The following is a 20,376-nucleotide window of genomic DNA, read 5'->3' as shown; positions in this document are numbered from 1 at the left end:
TATTTTGTAGATTTATTTGCACTCTTATTTTATTGATGTTGATTCGGTGTCGCGATACGAGAAATGATCTAATAATTAGTCTTTATTTTTTAAAAAGACCTATGATTTATAAATGATGGACAGGCTAGCTCTAAATTTCTTATCAATATCATAATCATTGAAGTTAAAAGTTAAATTTATATGAATTTCATCTTTATACTGAAAAAAAAAAAATATACGAGGGAATTCAAAATTACATACTAAACTTTTTTCAAAAACTTTTTAAGCGATATATCATGGAAAAATCTACAATATGAATTTTAGCAAAACATCTGAGTAATCGAAAATCAACAACAAAAATAATAATATAGCATGGTATCTTTAGTCAGATTCATTTTTTAAAATATAAAATTTACAAATTTGGTCATGGAGCTAGTTAATTCTAGTAAATGTAATTGTGTACACTATATTGAGAAAACCCGAATTGTAAGAAAAAATATTCAAGTGAAGCATAGTTCCACCATAAATATATGGAGATAACGAACAGTATTCAAGCAAAACAGTCACCAAAATTGTAGGAAAGCAGAAAAGGACCTCCAAAACTTCAGGGGTGAGATCAGATGCCATGGAGGAGTGAGCAACCCTTCGCGACCAGTCACACCCACGGTGTGCTCCTTGTCATGATCGGGAAATTACGGGAAAATCCATAGACAATTCAGTGTGTTAGTAATGGTCTATCAAATAGTTTAAAAAACGATAGTCAGCATTTGATTTAATGAAAAATTGTATTTGCTGACAAGGTCATTGTATCGACCATAGAACTTACATTTAACATAGCATATTGTGATTTCTAAATGGTTTCATTGAAAAGAAGTCAGTTACAGAGAAAATAGTTGTAGTATTCTTTGAATACTCTCGAAGCACAGAAATTTTGAATATTCTTTGAATGTAGTATTCTTTGCATACACGCGGAGCACAGAGAAATCCAAATGTCGGATTAGGTGCCTAAGAGGAGTGAGCATCCTGACCCGTCACACCCAACGTAATTCCAAAGAATCGATAAAGACTGAGTTATTATTAATATTTTATAGCGACTGGGTAGTATTTTGGAGTATTGAAAGAGAAAAGGGGACCTTAAAGATCCTTGAGCTTGTTATTTTAAATATCAATGTTCTTCATTGGGTATCTTGCAACGAATAGTCGATGATATTGGAACTAATTGCATTGCGCCCTGTTAACAGCAGACCTTCCAAAGTGTAAAACACTTGCTGTGGTCTTCAACTCGACATTAAATCAAATGCATCTATATAAACGAATGTTATCAATAAGCAATGGTCACTTCAGTTCATATTTGGATTCGATATATCCCAGTGATCTTGAAATAAAAAACACCACAGAGTCTGGCGCATCTGTTTTATATTTGAATATTATACTACAAAATAAACGTTAATGGTATCATAACAGCCAAACTTCATGATGAACGTGGTGACTTTTTTCTTTTCTTTTTTTCCCCGTCAAATTCCGTTTTCATGTAGCAATATATGCATATCATCGTTAGATGTATATGAGGTTACATCTCCAAGTTTATTCAAGATGCAAGAGGAAGCACTACATACGAACAACGTTTAAAATTACGCAAGCTAATGACAATCAAGTTAATGAATCATGGATTTTCGGCAGTCTCGTTTAAAGTCATTATTAAGAAATTTGTATCGTCGAAACGATGTCATTGTTGGCAATTTCAATCAATAATCAAGTTGAATACTGAGGGGTTTTCCATTCTAATCGTTAGGCCACAGTTGACGCACTAACAAGTTGCACACAGATTTGTAAACACCATGAAAATCATACAAGCTATATTGTTTCAATCGTTGAGTCACGAAAAGACACAAGCAAAAGGAAAACAATGAAAATGTAGTAAACTGAAAAATCAATATTTTGGTTTTTGGATATTGATTTTATATTTCATTAATGAGACAGGACTATATTTTATATTTTCCTCGTTCAGCAAATTTATCAAAAACTTCTCCAGTTCTGAAATTTTATATCCAATTACAAAAATACTTTTCCCTCTATCCTCTTTTTCTCTCTTTATTTCACTCACTGATAATTATTTTAAGATGATAACCCTGGTATATTAACCATGAAATGTCACTTGAAATGTATACATTCTTGTCTCTTGAAAACAAATATCACGGATATTGCTATGGGTTCTGGTTTGCAAGGCTTTGAATGATAAAAGAAAGAAAAGATCGTTTTCATCATTAACAATTTCTAAAACAAGGTAGGTTATTGACAGGAAAGTTGATGAAACAAAAATATCAGCAGTCTCACGTGAAGTCATTATTTTGTAAAATTAATGGTAGATACAATTACCTTGTTAGCCAAAACAATTTATGAATTAACTCTTTATTATCTCTCTTCATTGAGTGACCAGGTTTTTATGTGAGTAAAAATAATAAAAGGCAAAGAAAAATTATGGTCAATACTTTTCAATACTTATTTTTTCAATTAATAAAAAAAGACTCCAGGAATAAGTCCACTAATGAAGGCAGCCTTTGATTTAATTTCTTTGGTTCACCAGAAAAATAATATACAAAGCTTTTCAATGGACACTAATGTTTTACATAAGATAAGCAAAACCGAGTCTCCTTGCACTCATGAAAAAGAAATCAAGAAATATTTGAAATCAAATAGGAAGCATATCACACTAAACTGATATAGAAGTATTGAATGCTACTATTTTGAGACATCTCTCAGAAAATAATATGATTGTATTCACAATCATCGATGATCATTATCATGACCATGGGTTATAAAAGTCGAGATTGTGGTCAGTGAACTAACATATCAATAAAAATCATATTTGTAGACAACGTCACAAAATTTACTACCCGTAAAACAAATGAAAACTGCAGCACAAGTAAATTACATCGAATCAACTTGAGGTATTTTAATCATAAGTTAATAAGAATACATGTTGTTCTTAAATTAAATGATCGATACAACAGGATATGTATCTATTTTCAAATTTGTGTTTCGGCTGACTCAATGCTCCATCATTTTCTAGATGAAATATGTGGATGTTAATTTCATAAAGTGTTGAAGATCTCAAGAGATTTGGTAACCTATAACCGACATGATAAATTGCAAAACAGGTAACTTCCAGCAGTTTTGCAAACTAATCACCATATAAACCCGCTATTAACATATTTTACTTGTGAAAGGCATTTTTGAATTTGAAAATAAAAGCTTGTATTATCATGATTACATCGCTTTACTGTTTGACCTTAGATCCATGATAAAAAAACCTATGACGGAATACTAGATTAAATGATGCCATTTTTTTTTTTATATTGATCGGGTCCGATAGCAACCCACGGAAAAGACTGATATGGAAGCACTGATGGCAGAATCAGAGAATTAATCAAACACATGATTGGACATTTACAGAAACACTAGTGACAAATTTAGGCCAAGGGTCAAAGCTTTAGAGGAATTAAAAACATCCGGAGGGAAAAAAATGTATTGATTATAAAGCATGATGTTTCATAGATTGGATTAGAAAAGAAGTGTATAGACACCGTCTATTATCATCAAAATCTCATTTGTGCGAGATGCTTTCTTACGGAAGGGTTTGCTCTACCGGAAATGCCGTAATACGCTTTCCAGCAGATGTCGTAATTTTACGGCACAATCGTTAGTATACAGATAGCTCTGTCGTATAGACTCTCTAAGCATCCTAGGAGAGATGATAACCGCCATCGAATTGTTTATTAAACCACTGATAAGAGAATGCCAGAAAAGGATTGCGTCATTTGAATTCAACTTCACAGGTAGGAGATTTTCAAAATTAATGAGTTTAACACTTAAAAATTGATTAAAAAATTCAAAAATATTTTTTGTCTGCTTTTTTCATCATTACCACGAGATAGAATATTATTATTTGATTTTTAATATTATTTTAAAATATGGATATTCACAATCAAATTCGTAATCAAGTTAACATTAAAAATGTAGATAAAGAATAGCAATCCTTTTTCTTCTGACCTTAGGCAGATGGGGATAATACTGGGCGACCTCGAATAATTTATTGTGATGGAAAAGAAAGAAAGAAAAAATTAAAAGATGCGTAAAGGCTCAGTTATTCACTATACTTAATAGCACTTACTTAAGCATAAAAATTCACCATTCATTTATCATATATATGTGTACTTATATGATTTTTTGGGGGAATTATCTTATTGAAGAAAGACGACGTGGATTTAGTACGTGTTTCATTTTTTTTTATTCTTATAATTGAAGATATACTTTGATGATAAACCTTCCTTTTGGTATTTGTATCTGGTAACTGACGTATACCGGGGTAATTAAAATTTATAATAATTCTTTAAAAATGTCGGCACCCGATTCCACCTCTGATGTTTTAAAAGTCCTTGTTTGCGCTGCTCAAAGATATCTATTGTTGAATGGACTTCTAAGCTTGAATACTGCTCGTTATCTTCATATATTTCATGACAAAAGTCTAAAGAATATTTGACAAAAAATGCTCCTTTTATTATAAGTTGCAATATATTTAAAAACAAATGCGCCCGGTATTTGATTTTTTATATATATTATTTCACACTTTATTCACACATTTTTTTATTTCACACTTTAATTCATCCATTTAACAGCTTTTTTTCTATTCTACGAGACATACTTTATCTAGGGGTCGTACATGTAACATAAAGGGTACTTAAAGAGGCTGGGTGGTTGTGGCCATTTTTAGACTATTTTGATCTCCTTTAGAAGAAGAGCTCCATATAAAGATATAACAAAATGATCAAATTTTAAAACTAAAATTTATGAAATTTTTCTTTGCCAAATGATTGTTGACAGCTCGTACATATCACAAAATTTAAGTATATCAATAAAGGAATAATTTGTACCCCCTTAAATACTTATGTTACGACCCCCTGATTTGTTTTCAGAATAGTGCTTGGGGCATATATCTATTTGTGATTTCTTTTTAATGTCCGAGTTCCGGGCTTAAGGAAACCTTTGCAACGGAAACAATTTTTTTTTGCCATATTATATATATTTTCTACCTATCGATTGTTGTTTCACATCCCATTCGAGAAGACTTTACTTATATCGAGACTCCTCCATACATGTATATCGGTGAATTTCCACAAATTCTGATCTTTACCCGTCTCTAACGGCCATTCAGCTGTAAGGTCTCATCCGAAAGACCCGCAACTTTCACTACAAGGTGCCGAGCACATAACAAAGGAATAGTTACTACATTTTTTAACGACATAGGTCAGTCACGGCCGAGATTCGAACTCACGACCTTCGGAAGACAGACTGAGCGCTCTAGCGACTTATTTTCTATCTATTAATAAATAAAGAGGAAATATACAACTTCATTTAATTATTGATTGATTGTATCTTGTTTAACGTTCCTCTCGAGAATTGCTCTGCACTTAGGGCCCTTGAGCAGGGAGGGAGTTTTTTCGTGCCAGCACCTACTGCCACAGCATTCGGCATTATTTCAGTGATATCTGTACGTCTGTTAAGCGGTCTTTCACAATGTGTGTAAGACATTCTTTTTCTGCACGATCTCAAAATGCCCGAGAACTGCGGTACTTAATAACGTTGCAAGTTTTTGTTGCATTTTATACTTTAACAATTACTTTTACGAAAAAACTATATCATTTTGCCCTGCAACAAGAGGTTTCTATGGCATTTTATACATGAAAACCTCTAACAGGAGGTTTTTAGCTCTAAAAGACCTATATTTTTTTTTCAAATTATAGACAGCTGCTTTCTTAAAAAATAAATATAGAATTTGTAAATATAATCTGCTTACCTTGTCATTGATAATTTTCAAAATTATTGTGTTAAAACATTCCAATTGTACACACAAGTATTCAAAAGTTAAAATGAAAATGATGCTTGAGTCTATGATTGACAATATCTATCTAAATTTTAGAGATCAGGTCTTCCAACATTCTGTTAGAATACCCATAGTTACCAATTGAAACCCGTTTAATATTTATCAGACATATTTTTATATTCTTGTGAAGCATGTATTATACAAACAGTCTACATATAAGACAAAAAAAACATATACCGTGGCCTTCAACTTGACATTTAGCTATATCATCCACGTATTATCAATCAACAATATTTACTATCATTCATATGTCGATTTTTGCCTACTCATTATATCACAGTGATTTGTAAATAAAGAAACCACGGAGTCTCACAAATAAGATAAACGTGACGACTTCCTTTTTCCATTCGTCAACTCCAATTACTTATGTAGCAAAATACATTAATTTATGACCTGCACAAGGGGGTTATGTCTGTAAAAAAGATGGAGATAAAAGATGGAGTATTCAAGCTCAAAAGCCCATAAAACAATACCAAATAAGCTCAGAGCAAAAACGTCCCCCAAAACATCAGAGATGGGATCAGCTGTTATTGAGAAGTGAGCATACCAGGCTGAAATTTATGACACAAGAATAGCAACAGTTTTGTTTGAAGTCATCCTTGCGACCAGTTTTTTTTTGTTAATATAATGACTCACATACATCCTTACTTCGAGACAACTGCTGACTGATGTTTTTCATACCAACGGATACTCCGTCAGTTACACACTAAATTGTTCATTCTGGCGTTATATAATTTGATCACGCGGCATATTATGTCATATCTCAAATAAAACTAAAAAAACGATATTTTAGTTCATGTGACCTACTCGGACTTTGTGTTACTACAACGTCAAATAACGTCACAATCAGAACTTTCCAAATGTTTCGCGCAGTTTGCTTTACATAACGATACTCGTAAAGTCTGATCATGTGACCTACTGCGAGTCATTAAATTTCATTGAAATTGAATTTCAATATAAAAGTATTGTCATATAAGGAAAGACGTCGACAATTGTAAATATATTCTTAATTGTTTTCGTTTTTTTTCTCTCGATTATAACAAGCAGCATTTGGCGACTGTGACCAGTCGGCAGGGGATGCTTATTCCTCCATGTCACATGGTCTGCATAGCACCTGTATTACACGTTCGTGTTTGCTTGGCTCCTGATTTGTATTATTTGAATGGACTTTTGAGCTTGAATACTGTTCGTTATCTTCATATCTTTCATGTTAAATGTTAAAATAATTTCAAGCATATCTGTTATGGTACACATTCAAATGCGGATAATACATCAGAAAGGCTCCCTACGTCATTTACAGTAATTTTTTTCGCAAAGTATTTGACGCTTTATGGCCTAAAAGGATGTTATGTGCATTAGGTCATATGGAGTAACTGAAGGTAAGGAATTTATATTGCACTGATTGTCTTTCAGGTCGAAAGATGAAAAGCCAAGCTTAATTTTGTACTCCCTGCTGCATCTACATATTTTTTCAGTCGTCATGCCCTCTTAAGTTATTTAAATTAGAGAAATAACTTTTAATTATATTCTTCTTCGGAACATACAAATAAAATTCAGGAAAGTCGGTTACGTTAATTTTTCCTCAGAATATCCTAGCCCTGCTATGTTTTTAAAACAATAAGCATTGGCTTATTGTTAAAGGAATTCGAAACGGCATGTTTATGAGACAGTTTACATGCTCCGAACTGACTTTCTTAAAAGTCTTTATCACAAATTAACCAGACCTTTTGCACAAGGATGAGACATTGATTTCCAAGAATGTAATTACAGGCGACGTTTGGAAATTTAGACTTAATAACTCAGTATATATCATTGACACGGAACAAGTTAATTAACATTCCTATCATCTTGTACATATTATTAATTTCTTTATCCCCGTAAGTTCATAAAACGATTGGATTTTTTTCTTGCGAAATAGACAAATGGTCCTGTTGGAAATAGATTTTCTTATCATCAAGGATATCTAGTGCTTTTTGATTAATCATTCACAGCTTCAGTTCAAGCGATTTCTCTGAAATTATAACCTTAGCGTAATATACTAAGGGACTCATTAATTGCACGATCTCTTAATTATATATAAATGACACAATACAAAGTCAAATAGGTTACAAAAAGTATGAATAAACTTAATTACATGTATATATAAATGACAAAATGCAAAATCAAACCGGCTACAGAAAATGTAAATGATCTTAAAATATACAAATGACACAATGCAAAAATCAGATAGGCTACGGAAAATGCAAATGATGCTCTCTGTTACAGTAAAATACAATTTTTATATTCTCTATTGACTCATATGAGAATAAAAAAAATATTTCTCCCCATTCATAAATGCGGATGAACGTGTACATCATTCTAAATCAGTAAGCATAGTTAATCCTTGAGGACATTGAATATTTGTCATAGGATCGATTGTTTTTTATTTTTAATATTCTTATGCATTACTCGTGTTACGCTTACCCTTGAGATACAGAAAAAGAATGCCATCAGCAAATCACTTAATACCAATTTGTCTATGAAGTCCTTGATGCGTCATACTACTACTGCACGATGACATCATTTGCAGATATGAAATATACAAGAGATAACGAACAGTAGTCAAGCTCAAAGATCCATTCAACAATGCAAATTTTGGAGCAGAGCAACAAGAATATTCTAGAACATCAGAAATGGGATCAGGTGCCATGGCTAAACGAGCATCCCCCGCTAACCGGCATTTTACAAATAAATATGTAATAATGTAATATTTCTTCGCTTTATACAAAAGGAACACTTCATAGGGGACAGAAGGCATTGAATTTATCTGCATTTATTATTTATCATACAACTATCGAAATAAAGACATTTAACAAAACTGTTAAGATTTTTGCTTTACCAAATTGTTTGTCAATAGCTTGCCTCATTTTACTTTATACATAGAGCACAGGTATCATTTAAACTAAAAGATATTAAACCTCATATCCTGGTGACGAGGGTATATTCCTACATAGATAAGGTAATTGACGATTGAAAATTGAAGTCATCACGTTTATCACGAACCTTTATTCCTAGGTTACAGATTACCATTAACGTCTTTTTCTAGTAAATTAGTCATAATTATATGAAACAGTTGTGTCAGATTCTGTGGTATCGTTTATTTTTAAGATTGAGCTCATAGATATTTATCGTGTGAACAAATGGAAGTAACTATTGTTGATTGAGAATTTTTACATCTAAATGTCACATCTTTTATTACTCTCATGTATAAGAATTCAAAATAAATTCTACTTTATATGAATACAAATTGAGGCGTGTTAATATGTTAACAACCAAACGCAATTGTTACCCGTGGAAATTTCGACAGATTGTAAGCAGACCTGGTCTGCAAAACACATAAATATTATCAATAAGAAATCCAACCATATTCTTATTATCAACCTCAGAGTACTTTTGAGAACAATCAGAATGTTTTTAAGAGTATGATTCTGCTAATGACCAGGAGAAGATAATTAAAACTAGTTCCATTAAAAAAATAGCAGCAGTCAATGATGTTGGAAATTTTGAACTTTAATTCATGTTGGGTACTGGTTTTACATAAAGTTGAAAAGTCTTAAGTTTTGTCGAATTGATTTCTGTACTTTTTTGTGGTTTCAAATTATATTATCCAAAAATCAATTGGAATTTTGAGTATCCACTTCTTATTAAAGTACATCATTTCTCGAGTTTTTAATGAAGTAGGACTGAAGTTTCTCCTTTGCTGCTGCTAATATGTTAGTGAGAACTAAAGAGAGAGGCTTGGTAAAAAAATTCTGGAGCCGGCAATCTACCTTATTTTGTAAGGATATTTATGAAGTTTGGGACTCCATCATAAGGATTCCATATATTGAAAAGAGGTGTTCGAAGGGCTTCAGCAATGGAATTGGTTTAAACACACTTTGAATATTTTATAGACCATTGAATAAAAAAGAAATATCCAGCTTTTAAGGACATAACGTTGTTTAAACTTTCTTGTCTTTTTGTTGAAGGGTTCCAAAACTGAAAGGAACTGTGTGCTACATTTAATTACCTATATATATTGTGGTGTATACAAAACAAATTTGGATGAAAAAAAAACATTTAGAATAAATGTTGGGCTATATTTGTATATTATTCTTTGAATTAAACAAAGTGTATCATTGATTAATATTCTTTTCAAAGCCCCTGTTAATACATGTTGATTTTTTTTTGCCTATGAATATCTGATGGAACTATTATCCTAAGATAAAAATATATTGAAAAATGATCGGTAGGAAAGGTATGATGCGCATGTCCTTAAAGGTAATATTAAGTTCACTATTAAATCCTTACGGTGGGTGTGACCGGTCAGCAGGGAATGCTCACTCTTCCATGGCACCTGATCCCACCTCTGATGTTTTGGACGTCCGCGTTTACTCTGCTCTAATTTTGTATTGTTTTATGGACTTTTGATCTTGAATACTGTTCATTATCTCCATATGTTCCTTTATTGAATTTTTACCTGTTACTCCAGCATGCTTTTTTTTTATCAATATTCTCACTTTTGTCCGAAAGCTACAAATATTGTTTTGTTACATATTATTGTTAACAGTTTATTGAAAAAAACCTGAAGCTCAAAATATGAACTTAAAGAAACTAATATGCTTTAAAGATATATAAAAAGGAATATTTTATTTTGATAAAAGTATATATGTATACATTGTGCAGAAAAAAATGTCTAATTCGAATAAATATTTTGCAATCCCAAATTTCGCTTAATATGATGTCAACTTTTAGTCTTGTTCAGTGTATTAATTTGTTTAAAGTGTTGTCTAATGCATAAACAGCAATATATTTTTTGAAACCATTATTTGACCAGATAACACAGTATTTACTCTGTATTTATATACACGAGTTCCAATCTCCGCCATTTTTCTTGACTCAATAATTCTTGCATAATATTATATATTGGATGTAAAAAATGAGATGACAGTTCTCCAAGTTAATTTTCATTGCTGTATTCTGTGCAAACATTATCAGTGTTTAAGATCAGAGTGCATATGCTTCAGGTAATATTTATTGGTAAATGCACTATAAATTGATTGAAAAACGAGAATGTGATATCTATTTATTTGTTTTATGTGCATTGATGCATTTGCACCATAATTCCATAATGTAATTAATGTTTATTATACAATTAGGTTTGTTCATAGAGATTGGCAAGCAATCACTTTAATTTTGCGTTGCATAGCAAGGGCAGATTTTTGAATTGAAGATTTAGCTTTTTCCGGTAATAAAACACATACAATGTTAACTGACTTTTTAATTCCCATTTTTTTTTAGGTGGCGTATATTGTAATGGAACCGTTGATGATTTTGGGGGTTGCTTCAATGTTACAAAGGCAGGACAGACGGAAAAGATACAATGTCCATTTTTCTTCAACAAGAAAGGTACCAAAATCTATATCATGGCATAGAAAACTCAATTTTTTACAACTTTATTATGTGACCTGAGCAACTGCTCACCCATGTAAACGTTCAAATAATGTAGTTTATTTATGTATAATGTTACAAAAACTTTCTTCGTCAAGCTTTATAATCAAAGTTTTCTTTTACGAATATTTTTTTTTGAATGTATAACAAACAAAAAAAAAAAAAAAAAAAATTGAATTCAGTATTCATTTCGCTGGATATACATGCATATACATCTTAATATTTAGTAATTTGAACTGTTTACATTAAAGAATGATAAAAAATATACATGGTTGAAAATTTTGAAATACAATACAATTGCTGATATCACATTACGGAAATTAATAGGAAATTCATGCTGTTTTGATTATTATAAAACGTAACATCATCATTCGTAGAAGGTGGATTTAGGCTGTTATTATGATAGCAATTATTAAATTTTTTCCCCTTTAATTTCGTTAGTTATTCTCTACATAAGACCGTTATTAATATGTGAAAAGGAAGGAAGAAAAAATATATAACAAAAATTGTATTGACGTTATTCAAAGTTGTAACTGAAATAACAATTAGTCTGTATAATTTCAATTTGAATTGTTTAAGGTATACTTTTTTGATAGAGTTCATTTTTGTTAAACTTTTTCTGTAGGTAAATTATCTCATTTTAATTTCATAATTTCTGTAATTTTACTTATTTCGTACTTTGTTTATTTTAAATCAATGCCTTTATTTCCTTTCTAAATAAACTGATAAAAACCTAACATGCGCCTTGCTGGTCGGTTAATTACATTATGAAGACACGAAATGAGATTATTAAAACTAACTTTTAAAAAATCTGAAAATGTCAATATCATCTAAGATATATACTAAAACTTTTTTTCTCAAACCTTTGAATATTTTTTTCAAAGAATCCATTAAGGCAATTCCAGCCAAATTTTAAACAAGGTGCATAACTGAGACGGAATCAATTTGATCGTACATTGTATGCTGTGTTTACGTCCCGTTCTAGATTTTTCCATTATTAAGGGATGTCACCATGTTCCGGTGAAGGGCTTCAAATTTAGAAAAATTTTGAGATCATCCATGTGAAATTAGGCGGAACAATGCAATATCTTATGTTTTCTTGTTAGGTTACATAGGGAGCTAGGGTTTGCCAAAGCTGCAGAACTGTAGTTCTCTGCTCGAGAAAATTCGGACGGATAAAACAGATCCATGCGTTGTTACGACCTTCGATTTTTTGTCGCCGATTTTTTGTCGCTCACTTCATGTATTATTTCTTATATATTATGTTTTCCCCAGCTTCATATATGATATCCGATGCGTAAATCGGAGGTTTTTTTTACAACGCATGGATCTGTAACTTTCTGCTTTATCTGTCCGAATTTTTTTCAAACAGAGAGCTATATTTCTGCAGCTAGGGTTTGTCACTGTAATGAAGAAATAGTTATGCTGATAAATCATATAAAATTTTCTTTTCTCTTTATAAAGATGACTTTTGGCAAAATACTTATTTCTAAACCTTACTTCATATTATATTTATATTTCTTTTTATCATTTCTTAGGTTTTGTATATAAAACGTGTTCAGCGAATGGAGAATGGATGAAAACTAACTATCAGAATTGTAGAAATCTAAATTTTGTAAGTTGAACATTTCACCTATTAATTTTACCATTGGCCATGCAACTTTGTTTTCAAGTACAATCTATTTTTTTTTTTTTGCATGAAGCACAGATTTTTGTTTTATATTTGTTATCAAACATTTTTCATGTACATTGATGAACACAATCTCAAAAACGCTTAACAGTTTTCACGAAGTACACGCAACAGTTACTTTTTTGAATGTACGAAAAACTTTGTGTGAAATACGGATCACTGTGACCGGTCGGCAGGGGATACAGACTCCTTCCTGGCACCTGATCCCACCTCTGATGTTTTGGAGGTCCGTATTTGCTCTGCTCCTATTTTGTTTTATGGAATTTTGAGCTTGAATGCTATACGTTATCTCTGTATATTTCATACATTAATACAATAGACCAATGACATGAGATTGTTTCAACATTGTTTTCTTTCAATCAGATGAAAATTCCTGTTTAATGTAAACTCAGTTTTCTTTATAAAAAGCCACTTTAAGTCAATTTGGTAAAAAATATTAGTTTTTCACATAACATACACAGCAATATCACATATTATATACCTTAAGTGATATTGCTAGAAGTCCTTTTGTCTTCTTTTGTATCCAGAAAGAACCTTTCAATAATATTATATTACAGTCATCAATATCACAAGAATAATGAACAAATTCATTCATTTGGAAATGTTATTAGTATCTCAATGACCCATCACACACAATTGTTGAACTCTTAATAACCTTGGTTTTCCTTAAGGATGATAACATGTCCTTAACAAAGGCTGGGTTATCGTTCTTCGCAGTGAATGCCTGTTTAGTTATAATTAAGACAAACATTACCTGAAGGAATATAATAAACCGTAGGCAGAAAAGAAAACAACATGTGCAATAATACTCAGTGGTTTTGAAGATTTTTATATATGAACAGCTATATACAAAAAAAAATCTTGAAATGCAAAATAAAAGAATATTTAGATTTAGTAAGGGATTAAACATGTGTAAGGAAACATTCCATAACATAAAGATAGCTAAAATGATTATCAATTTCAATGGAGACAATAATATTTCTCAGAGGGTTTAAAATGCAGTGTGGCTTAATAAATGTGTTTGAGAGTTCTAAACAAGAAGCATGAAATAGTCATCAAAATGAAAATTTATTGTTATAATGATGGCATAAATAGCGTGCCCGGTGTAATTTTTATTTTCTTCAAATAGGATCGCGTGCCCGATTTCATTTTTATTTTCTACCAATAGGAAGAAGACGAAGCTATGGCTCCTGTTTATGTCTTTATCGGAGGATATGCTGTATCCATCATTCTCTTAACACTATCACTCTTCATTTTCTATTATTTCCCGTAAGTATTCAGGCAATACTGCGATAAATGGAACGTGCCACTGCATGAAGACTACGGTCTTTGTGGAAGGAAAAATGATAAAAGAAAAAGATATTTCTATGCTAAATCAAAGCACAGTGTTATGTATATATACAACAAAATCAAACACAAACGAGTTTTTTTATATGCTTACAAAAAGTCTGATAATACCACATGGCCAAATATCTTATACAAAATCAGATGCGTAGTTTACAAAACAAAGTTTACATTGACCAATTGCAATATTATCAAACGTGTAATTTCACTAAAGATTTCATGATTCATAGACATATTTCATAAATAACATAAAAGGCCTACATTAGGTAGTTATTTTAATCACAAAATGAAAGAATTTACAAAGAACTGTATTTATGTGAGATAATTAATTTGAGAGAAAGCAAAAAATCTAAACGATAAATATACCTGTGTATTTATTTATCTATATTAGAAAATAATTTTTATTTATCATTTAAGTCAGCTACAGTGTGGACGAGTGACCATCCATAAAAACCTCTTTCTGTCCTACATCTTAACTGGAATCACGTGGATTCTCTATTTCGTTGTGGTCACATTTGACGGAGATGTGCTTCTAAGAAATCCGGTCTGTATACATGTAACATACGAGATGATAATACTGAATATGATACTTGTTGGAAATGTATTTTATGCCCTCGCATAAAAGATTCTGTGGAATATAGTTTTTGACCTGTCTCAGGCTGTCTGTCAATCTGTCTATTTGTTTGTTAATCTGTTTGTTCAAAAATATGCACAAAAAGCATTGCTTTTGTTTGTTTGGAGCTATATTTCTTAAATACCAATTCTGTATTTGTTTTAACTAGGCCTTTCTTTGCGTATCAAAGTATTTGAAATCGTGACCTCGAACTTGGATTTCGACCCAATTAACCTAATATTAACCTTTGTCAAAACGTTTGAGCAGTTGGTGCAAGGGCTTTGATATTTCTTATGGCAAGGTCTTTCCGGATACCTTTATTTCAACCCTTTCACCTTGTACTTGGGTTTGAATTTAGCGTTTAAAAAAAACAAACTTTAACGTTGACTTTAACTCTTTAATTGTAAGTGTTTTTGGCTTAGATATTTCAAAGGTATATTCAAGAAGAAGATTTTTAATCTCTTAATCTGATCTGGTCTTTAACTTGAATTTTGAGAAACTTAACCTTCAACTAAAGTTGACATACGGTGGGCATCACTGGTTCACAAACGCATCTTCCTTTTGATTTTGACAATCAAAATTATGTAAAGTGAAGTCTTTGAATTCAACTCCGACTTGCAGATCAAATCAAACCGTGTTTTTCAAATGTAATAAATGTCGATGAAGGGATACACAATACTGATTCGTAAGTGCAGAAATGATTTAGAAATCTGAAGACGATGATAATATGGTACATGTATCTTACTTGGAATTTAAAAAAAATTGTTCAAAAATGATATGCTTAATATCAGATATTTGAAGGCTATGTTAAAGAACAAGTCCATTATATTTTACTCATTCTCTTACTGATAGTGCAGTGAACTTGTTTTTAAGGAAAACAGATAGAACGGATGGATGTGAAATATCTTTTATAAGGAAACTAAATCTTTTCTCCATCTGTGAAAGAAATGTATTTCTTAATCAAATATATGGATTTTCAGTTTTTCTATTAATATTATAATAAAATAACCCGGCAATTTTTTTTTATGATTAAGCAAGTTACCGTTGTAGTAAGATATTGACATTTCTGTCCATTTTACAGGCTTGGTGCCAATTACTTCATGTAATTACGAACTTTTGTATGGTATGTAATTACTTCTGGATGTTTTGTGAAGGTTTCTATCTTCACACCATCCTACTAAGAGTATTTGGTACCGGAAGGAGGCTAATTGTCATGTGTCACGTGACCGGATGGGGTATTTCAATATTTTATGAAACTTAATCAGTTAATCTTGAATTCAGAATAACGCTAAATCTTGCTATGAATTTTATGTTGGAAAAAGATTCTAAAACTAATATTTCAACATGTACTGCATTTCATGAGCACATTATTATATAAAATTTATAATATTATTTTGATGTAAACTCCTATTTTTTATTTCTCTAATAATAAACCTATCATTTTTGATAATCCTTAGTATTTCCAATCATACCCACTGCAATTTATGCCACGATACGAAGTTCGGATCCATCAAAAAGTATAAAGTAAGTTTTCCTAAACATACAATAAAGTTAAAAAAAATCATTTCAAAGCTCTTTTGATTGAAATAAGACCTATTCCCAAACATCCAATCTGCGTAAAAATATATAAATTTTTAGCTACTCTATCGAAAGGGCTGTTCGTTCAAATACATGTAGCTATATGCAATTTGCAAGCCTTTAATAACTATCAAAATTACTCTTCTTGACCTCATTATTGCCTCATTATTACCTGTTTGCTAGGTGTTGGAACCCGTATAGTGATTACCTATGGATAATATATGGACCCATTATCGGATCACTTCTGGTGAGCTTTTCTCCCCATAGATATCTTTGTTGTCTTTAATATTCGGTTTAAGATTCATGATCACACAAGATAGTTCTTAACACATTTTGGATGATAAAAATATCGAAATTATACCTTAAAGCATAAAAAATTAATGGATATTTTTTAGAGACCTTTAATGATCGAATAACGAGAGTATTTTCAATTCAGATCATAGGTAGTAATGTTTCCGAACTATAACTGTTATTTTCAAGTTCAAACAAAGCAAATGTTCTTTCAAGGAAGAAAAAATAATCCAGTAAGAATATTAATTAAGAAAAGACTCTAAAATTACTTTTTCTCATTTGAAGTTAATGACTATTCATGATTTTAATCCTTAATCCCGATGTTGGCTTTGATTTTTTTCAGAAACCATGTTTATTAAAGGTAAAATACAAATGGTGTTAATTTTTTTCCAGTTAAATGCATTTTTTCTAATCAACATTGTTCGGTTGCTAATGACAAAACTGAAAAGAGTTCCAGAGGCTGCTCAAACAAAGTAGGTGTCGTTTTATAATATTTAATTAAGAAAAGATACATATATTTAACAAAAGTGTCATTGTCTGCAAGTCTGCAGGAGAAATAACACTATATGGAATACGTTATCATAAATTTCTTTGTTAAAATGCTTTTGAAATTATTCAATTTCAGTCAAATTCCAATTTTTGTGCTACAACTTTTGTGTACATGTAGTACTTCAAGTTAAAAGTTTTTATTTGAAGAATAGACATTAAGAAATAATAGAAATTTATGTCTTTTTTTTTCAGGAAAGCAGCCAAAGCTACATTGGTTTTAATACCGTTACTCGGTCTTCACAATCTTCTTTTACCTGTTCGACCAGATGATGGTTCTTCAATGGCGGAAGTGTATACTTTCCTAATTGCAATTTCTTTGTCTCTTCAGGTATACCTCGAAGCATACGTCAATGCTTGACCACGTGATTTTTAAAGTTTCAATTTTATTTAAGAAAAATCTAATCAATTTTATTTTTACAATTTTCTTTATTATTATAATATTTATTTATTATTTCTTTATAATTATAGTTACAAAATTATATATGTAAGAATAACATGTGGTTCTTTTCATTGCAAAGAATTTACTAGAAATTAAAGTTTCAATTTCATCTAAGAAAACATATAAATGAAATATAACACGTTTCGTTATTATCTAATATTTATTTTTCATTTCTTTTTTTAATCATAATTACATGTACAAAATGATATATGTGAGGGTTACCTGTTGTTGTTTCATTGCAAAGAGTTTACTAGTACTTCTGTTTTCAGGGATCTTTTGTTGCGGTTATCTTCTGTTTGTTTAATGCTGAGGTAAATATATCACATTCAAGGCCAATGACTGTATAGTATTCTACAGTTTACTGATTTATCTTTAGCCCATGTATACAATAATTTCTTCAGAATACTGCTATCACCGTACTTTTTCTATAAAATGCAACATGACAAAGTACTTCGACCGAAAAGGCAGGAGGTTAAAATGTAAAGATTGTGAGAAATAAAAATAATTTGCCCACTTAAACTTCTGCTTAAATATGATTATTAAAGAAAAAGGGAAGCAAATGGGGTGTTAAAGTAATAGATATAAATTTCTTATTCCCAGTTTCATATTTTTAAAATCAAGGTTACAACGGTATTAAAGAGGAAATGGCAGCAGCACATGTTAATGAGAGGAACAACCTGTATTAAAATAGGAAGTACTCACATCACTTCCTACTCTATGACGGAGAATGGACAGGCGGACGTCATCACCGATAATATGACGGAGGTACTATAAAAAGAATATATATGTACCTCTTTCTTACTTAATGGTGCAGTACTATTGTTCTTAAAAAATAATGTATAAGACAATTTAGAACGCAAAGTTATGAAATATTTGGATATGACGAACAGTATTCAAGATCAAAAGTCCATTAAACAATATAAAACAGGAGCAGAGCAATCACGGACCTCCAAAACAGCAGAGGTGGGATCAGTAGTGGGATCAGGTACCATGGAGGGGTGAGCATCCTCTACCGACCGGTCACATCCGCCGTGTGCTCCTTGTCATAATCGGGAAATAACGAAAAAATCCGTTGTCAATTCAGTGTATAAGTAATGGAGTAACAATAAGTATGAAAAACGTCAGTCAGCATTTGACTCAATGATAAATTGCATTTGCTGACAAGGTCGTTGTATCGACCATAAAACTTTCGAAATGATAACTTTAAACGAGACTGCTGAAATTCTTGCTTTATCAACTTGTTTGTCAATAATTTACCTCGTTTTAGAAATTGTTCATACGTAGAGCATGCTCTTGCGTATCGAATTAACTGAAATGTATAAAATCCGTATGCAAGTGGTGAAGGTATATTGTTACATAAGTAATTAGGGAGATACTGATAGAAAAGTTAAAGTCATCAGTGCTTATCATAAAGCTTGGTTGTTAGATTACCATTAACGTCTTTTTCAAGTAAAATATCCAAATATGAAACAGATGTGTCAGACTCTTTGGTATCAAAAATTAAAATAGAACTTACTATATGTTCAATGCGGGATAAATTTTGCGTTAAATCATTCTTTGAGATAATCATTATAATAGAAAAACCAATAACTGACTGTTTTCATTCTTAAAGATATTGAACTACAAGAATATTTTCATCTGACCAAATTAAAACAACTGAATATTTTTGTGTTGATCTTTAACACTGTTTAAAACTACTGAAAAAATGCTGACATTTTCTTCTTTTCAATATATTTGTAGGAATCCAGAAAGAATCGCCCTGTGAATGTTTAAACACTGGCCGCCATGAAATGATTGGTTATTATGAAAATCTGTGTGTGAAATATGTCCTTATGTATTCAAATTATTTTTTGTTCCTGTTGACTCGGTTACCAAACCTAAAAGAGTATGTTAGAAATATGGAAGGACTGGATGGATACTTTAAAAATGATGTCGCTATGTATAAACACCAAAACTCATTATCAAAATCCATGACATGCCATGTACCAACCTTTGCCTTGTTTTGGTCGACTGTCTCTCAAGTATTATGCGGACGTTAGACTTTAGCTACAACACATAATTCAAGACAAAAACAAGATGCTCCCAAATTTTTTCTTGTCCTTTATCAGTCTTAAATAACGATTTTATAGTATAACATTGTAAACAGGAATTAACATTATTCTGGGTTAACTGGACATGAAAAAACTATATTTAAAATAAAATAAAACGTTTTATACGATTCAAAAGATTTTGAATGATTCAGTAAGGTAAACAATATCTGATATAGAGACCGTTGGTCCTACATTTAGTTGAAATAAAAGACATTTCGATGAATAAGATTTACTGAAGGAAACTTGATGTTAAGATCAAATAGAAAGATCTTTTGGAATATACACCATTCAGATCAGACAAGCTTCACCGTGTGTACAATTTTGAGTAGAGTAAACACGAACCTTTTAAATTTCGGAGATTTTATTAAGTGCCATGGAGGAGTAAGCATCCTC

At 31.2% G+C, this 20,376-nt stretch overlaps 1 protein-coding gene across 1 annotated transcript; it reads left to right on the top strand.

Moving 5' to 3' along the window:
- Positions 1-3,399: 3,399 nt before the first annotated feature.
- Positions 3,400-19,716, top strand: LOC134239798 (calcitonin gene-related peptide type 1 receptor-like). Its single transcript, XM_062721944.1, has 13 exons — positions 3,400-3,815; positions 11,240-11,347; positions 12,928-13,004; positions 14,248-14,348; positions 14,841-14,967; positions 16,118-16,271; positions 16,494-16,560; positions 16,798-16,861; positions 17,299-17,378; positions 17,647-17,782; positions 18,163-18,204; positions 18,515-18,658; positions 19,634-19,716. Exons 1-13 carry the CDS (start codon positions 3,731-3,733, stop codon positions 19,664-19,666), a joined length of 1,218 nt encoding a protein of 405 aa, XP_062577928.1. The 5' UTR covers positions 3,400-3,730; the 3' UTR covers positions 19,667-19,716.
- Positions 19,717-20,376: the final 660 nt, after the last annotated feature.

Source organism: Saccostrea cucullata, unplaced genomic scaffold (assembly GCF_032062105.1).
Source record: "Saccostrea cucullata isolate Sc308-1 unplaced genomic scaffold, CSIRO_AGI_Scuc_v1 ctg583, whole genome shotgun sequence".
NCBI classification, from domain to species: Eukaryota; Metazoa; Mollusca; class Bivalvia; order Ostreida; family Ostreidae; genus Saccostrea; species Saccostrea cuccullata.
This window is presented reverse-complemented; position numbering and strand designations above follow the sequence as displayed.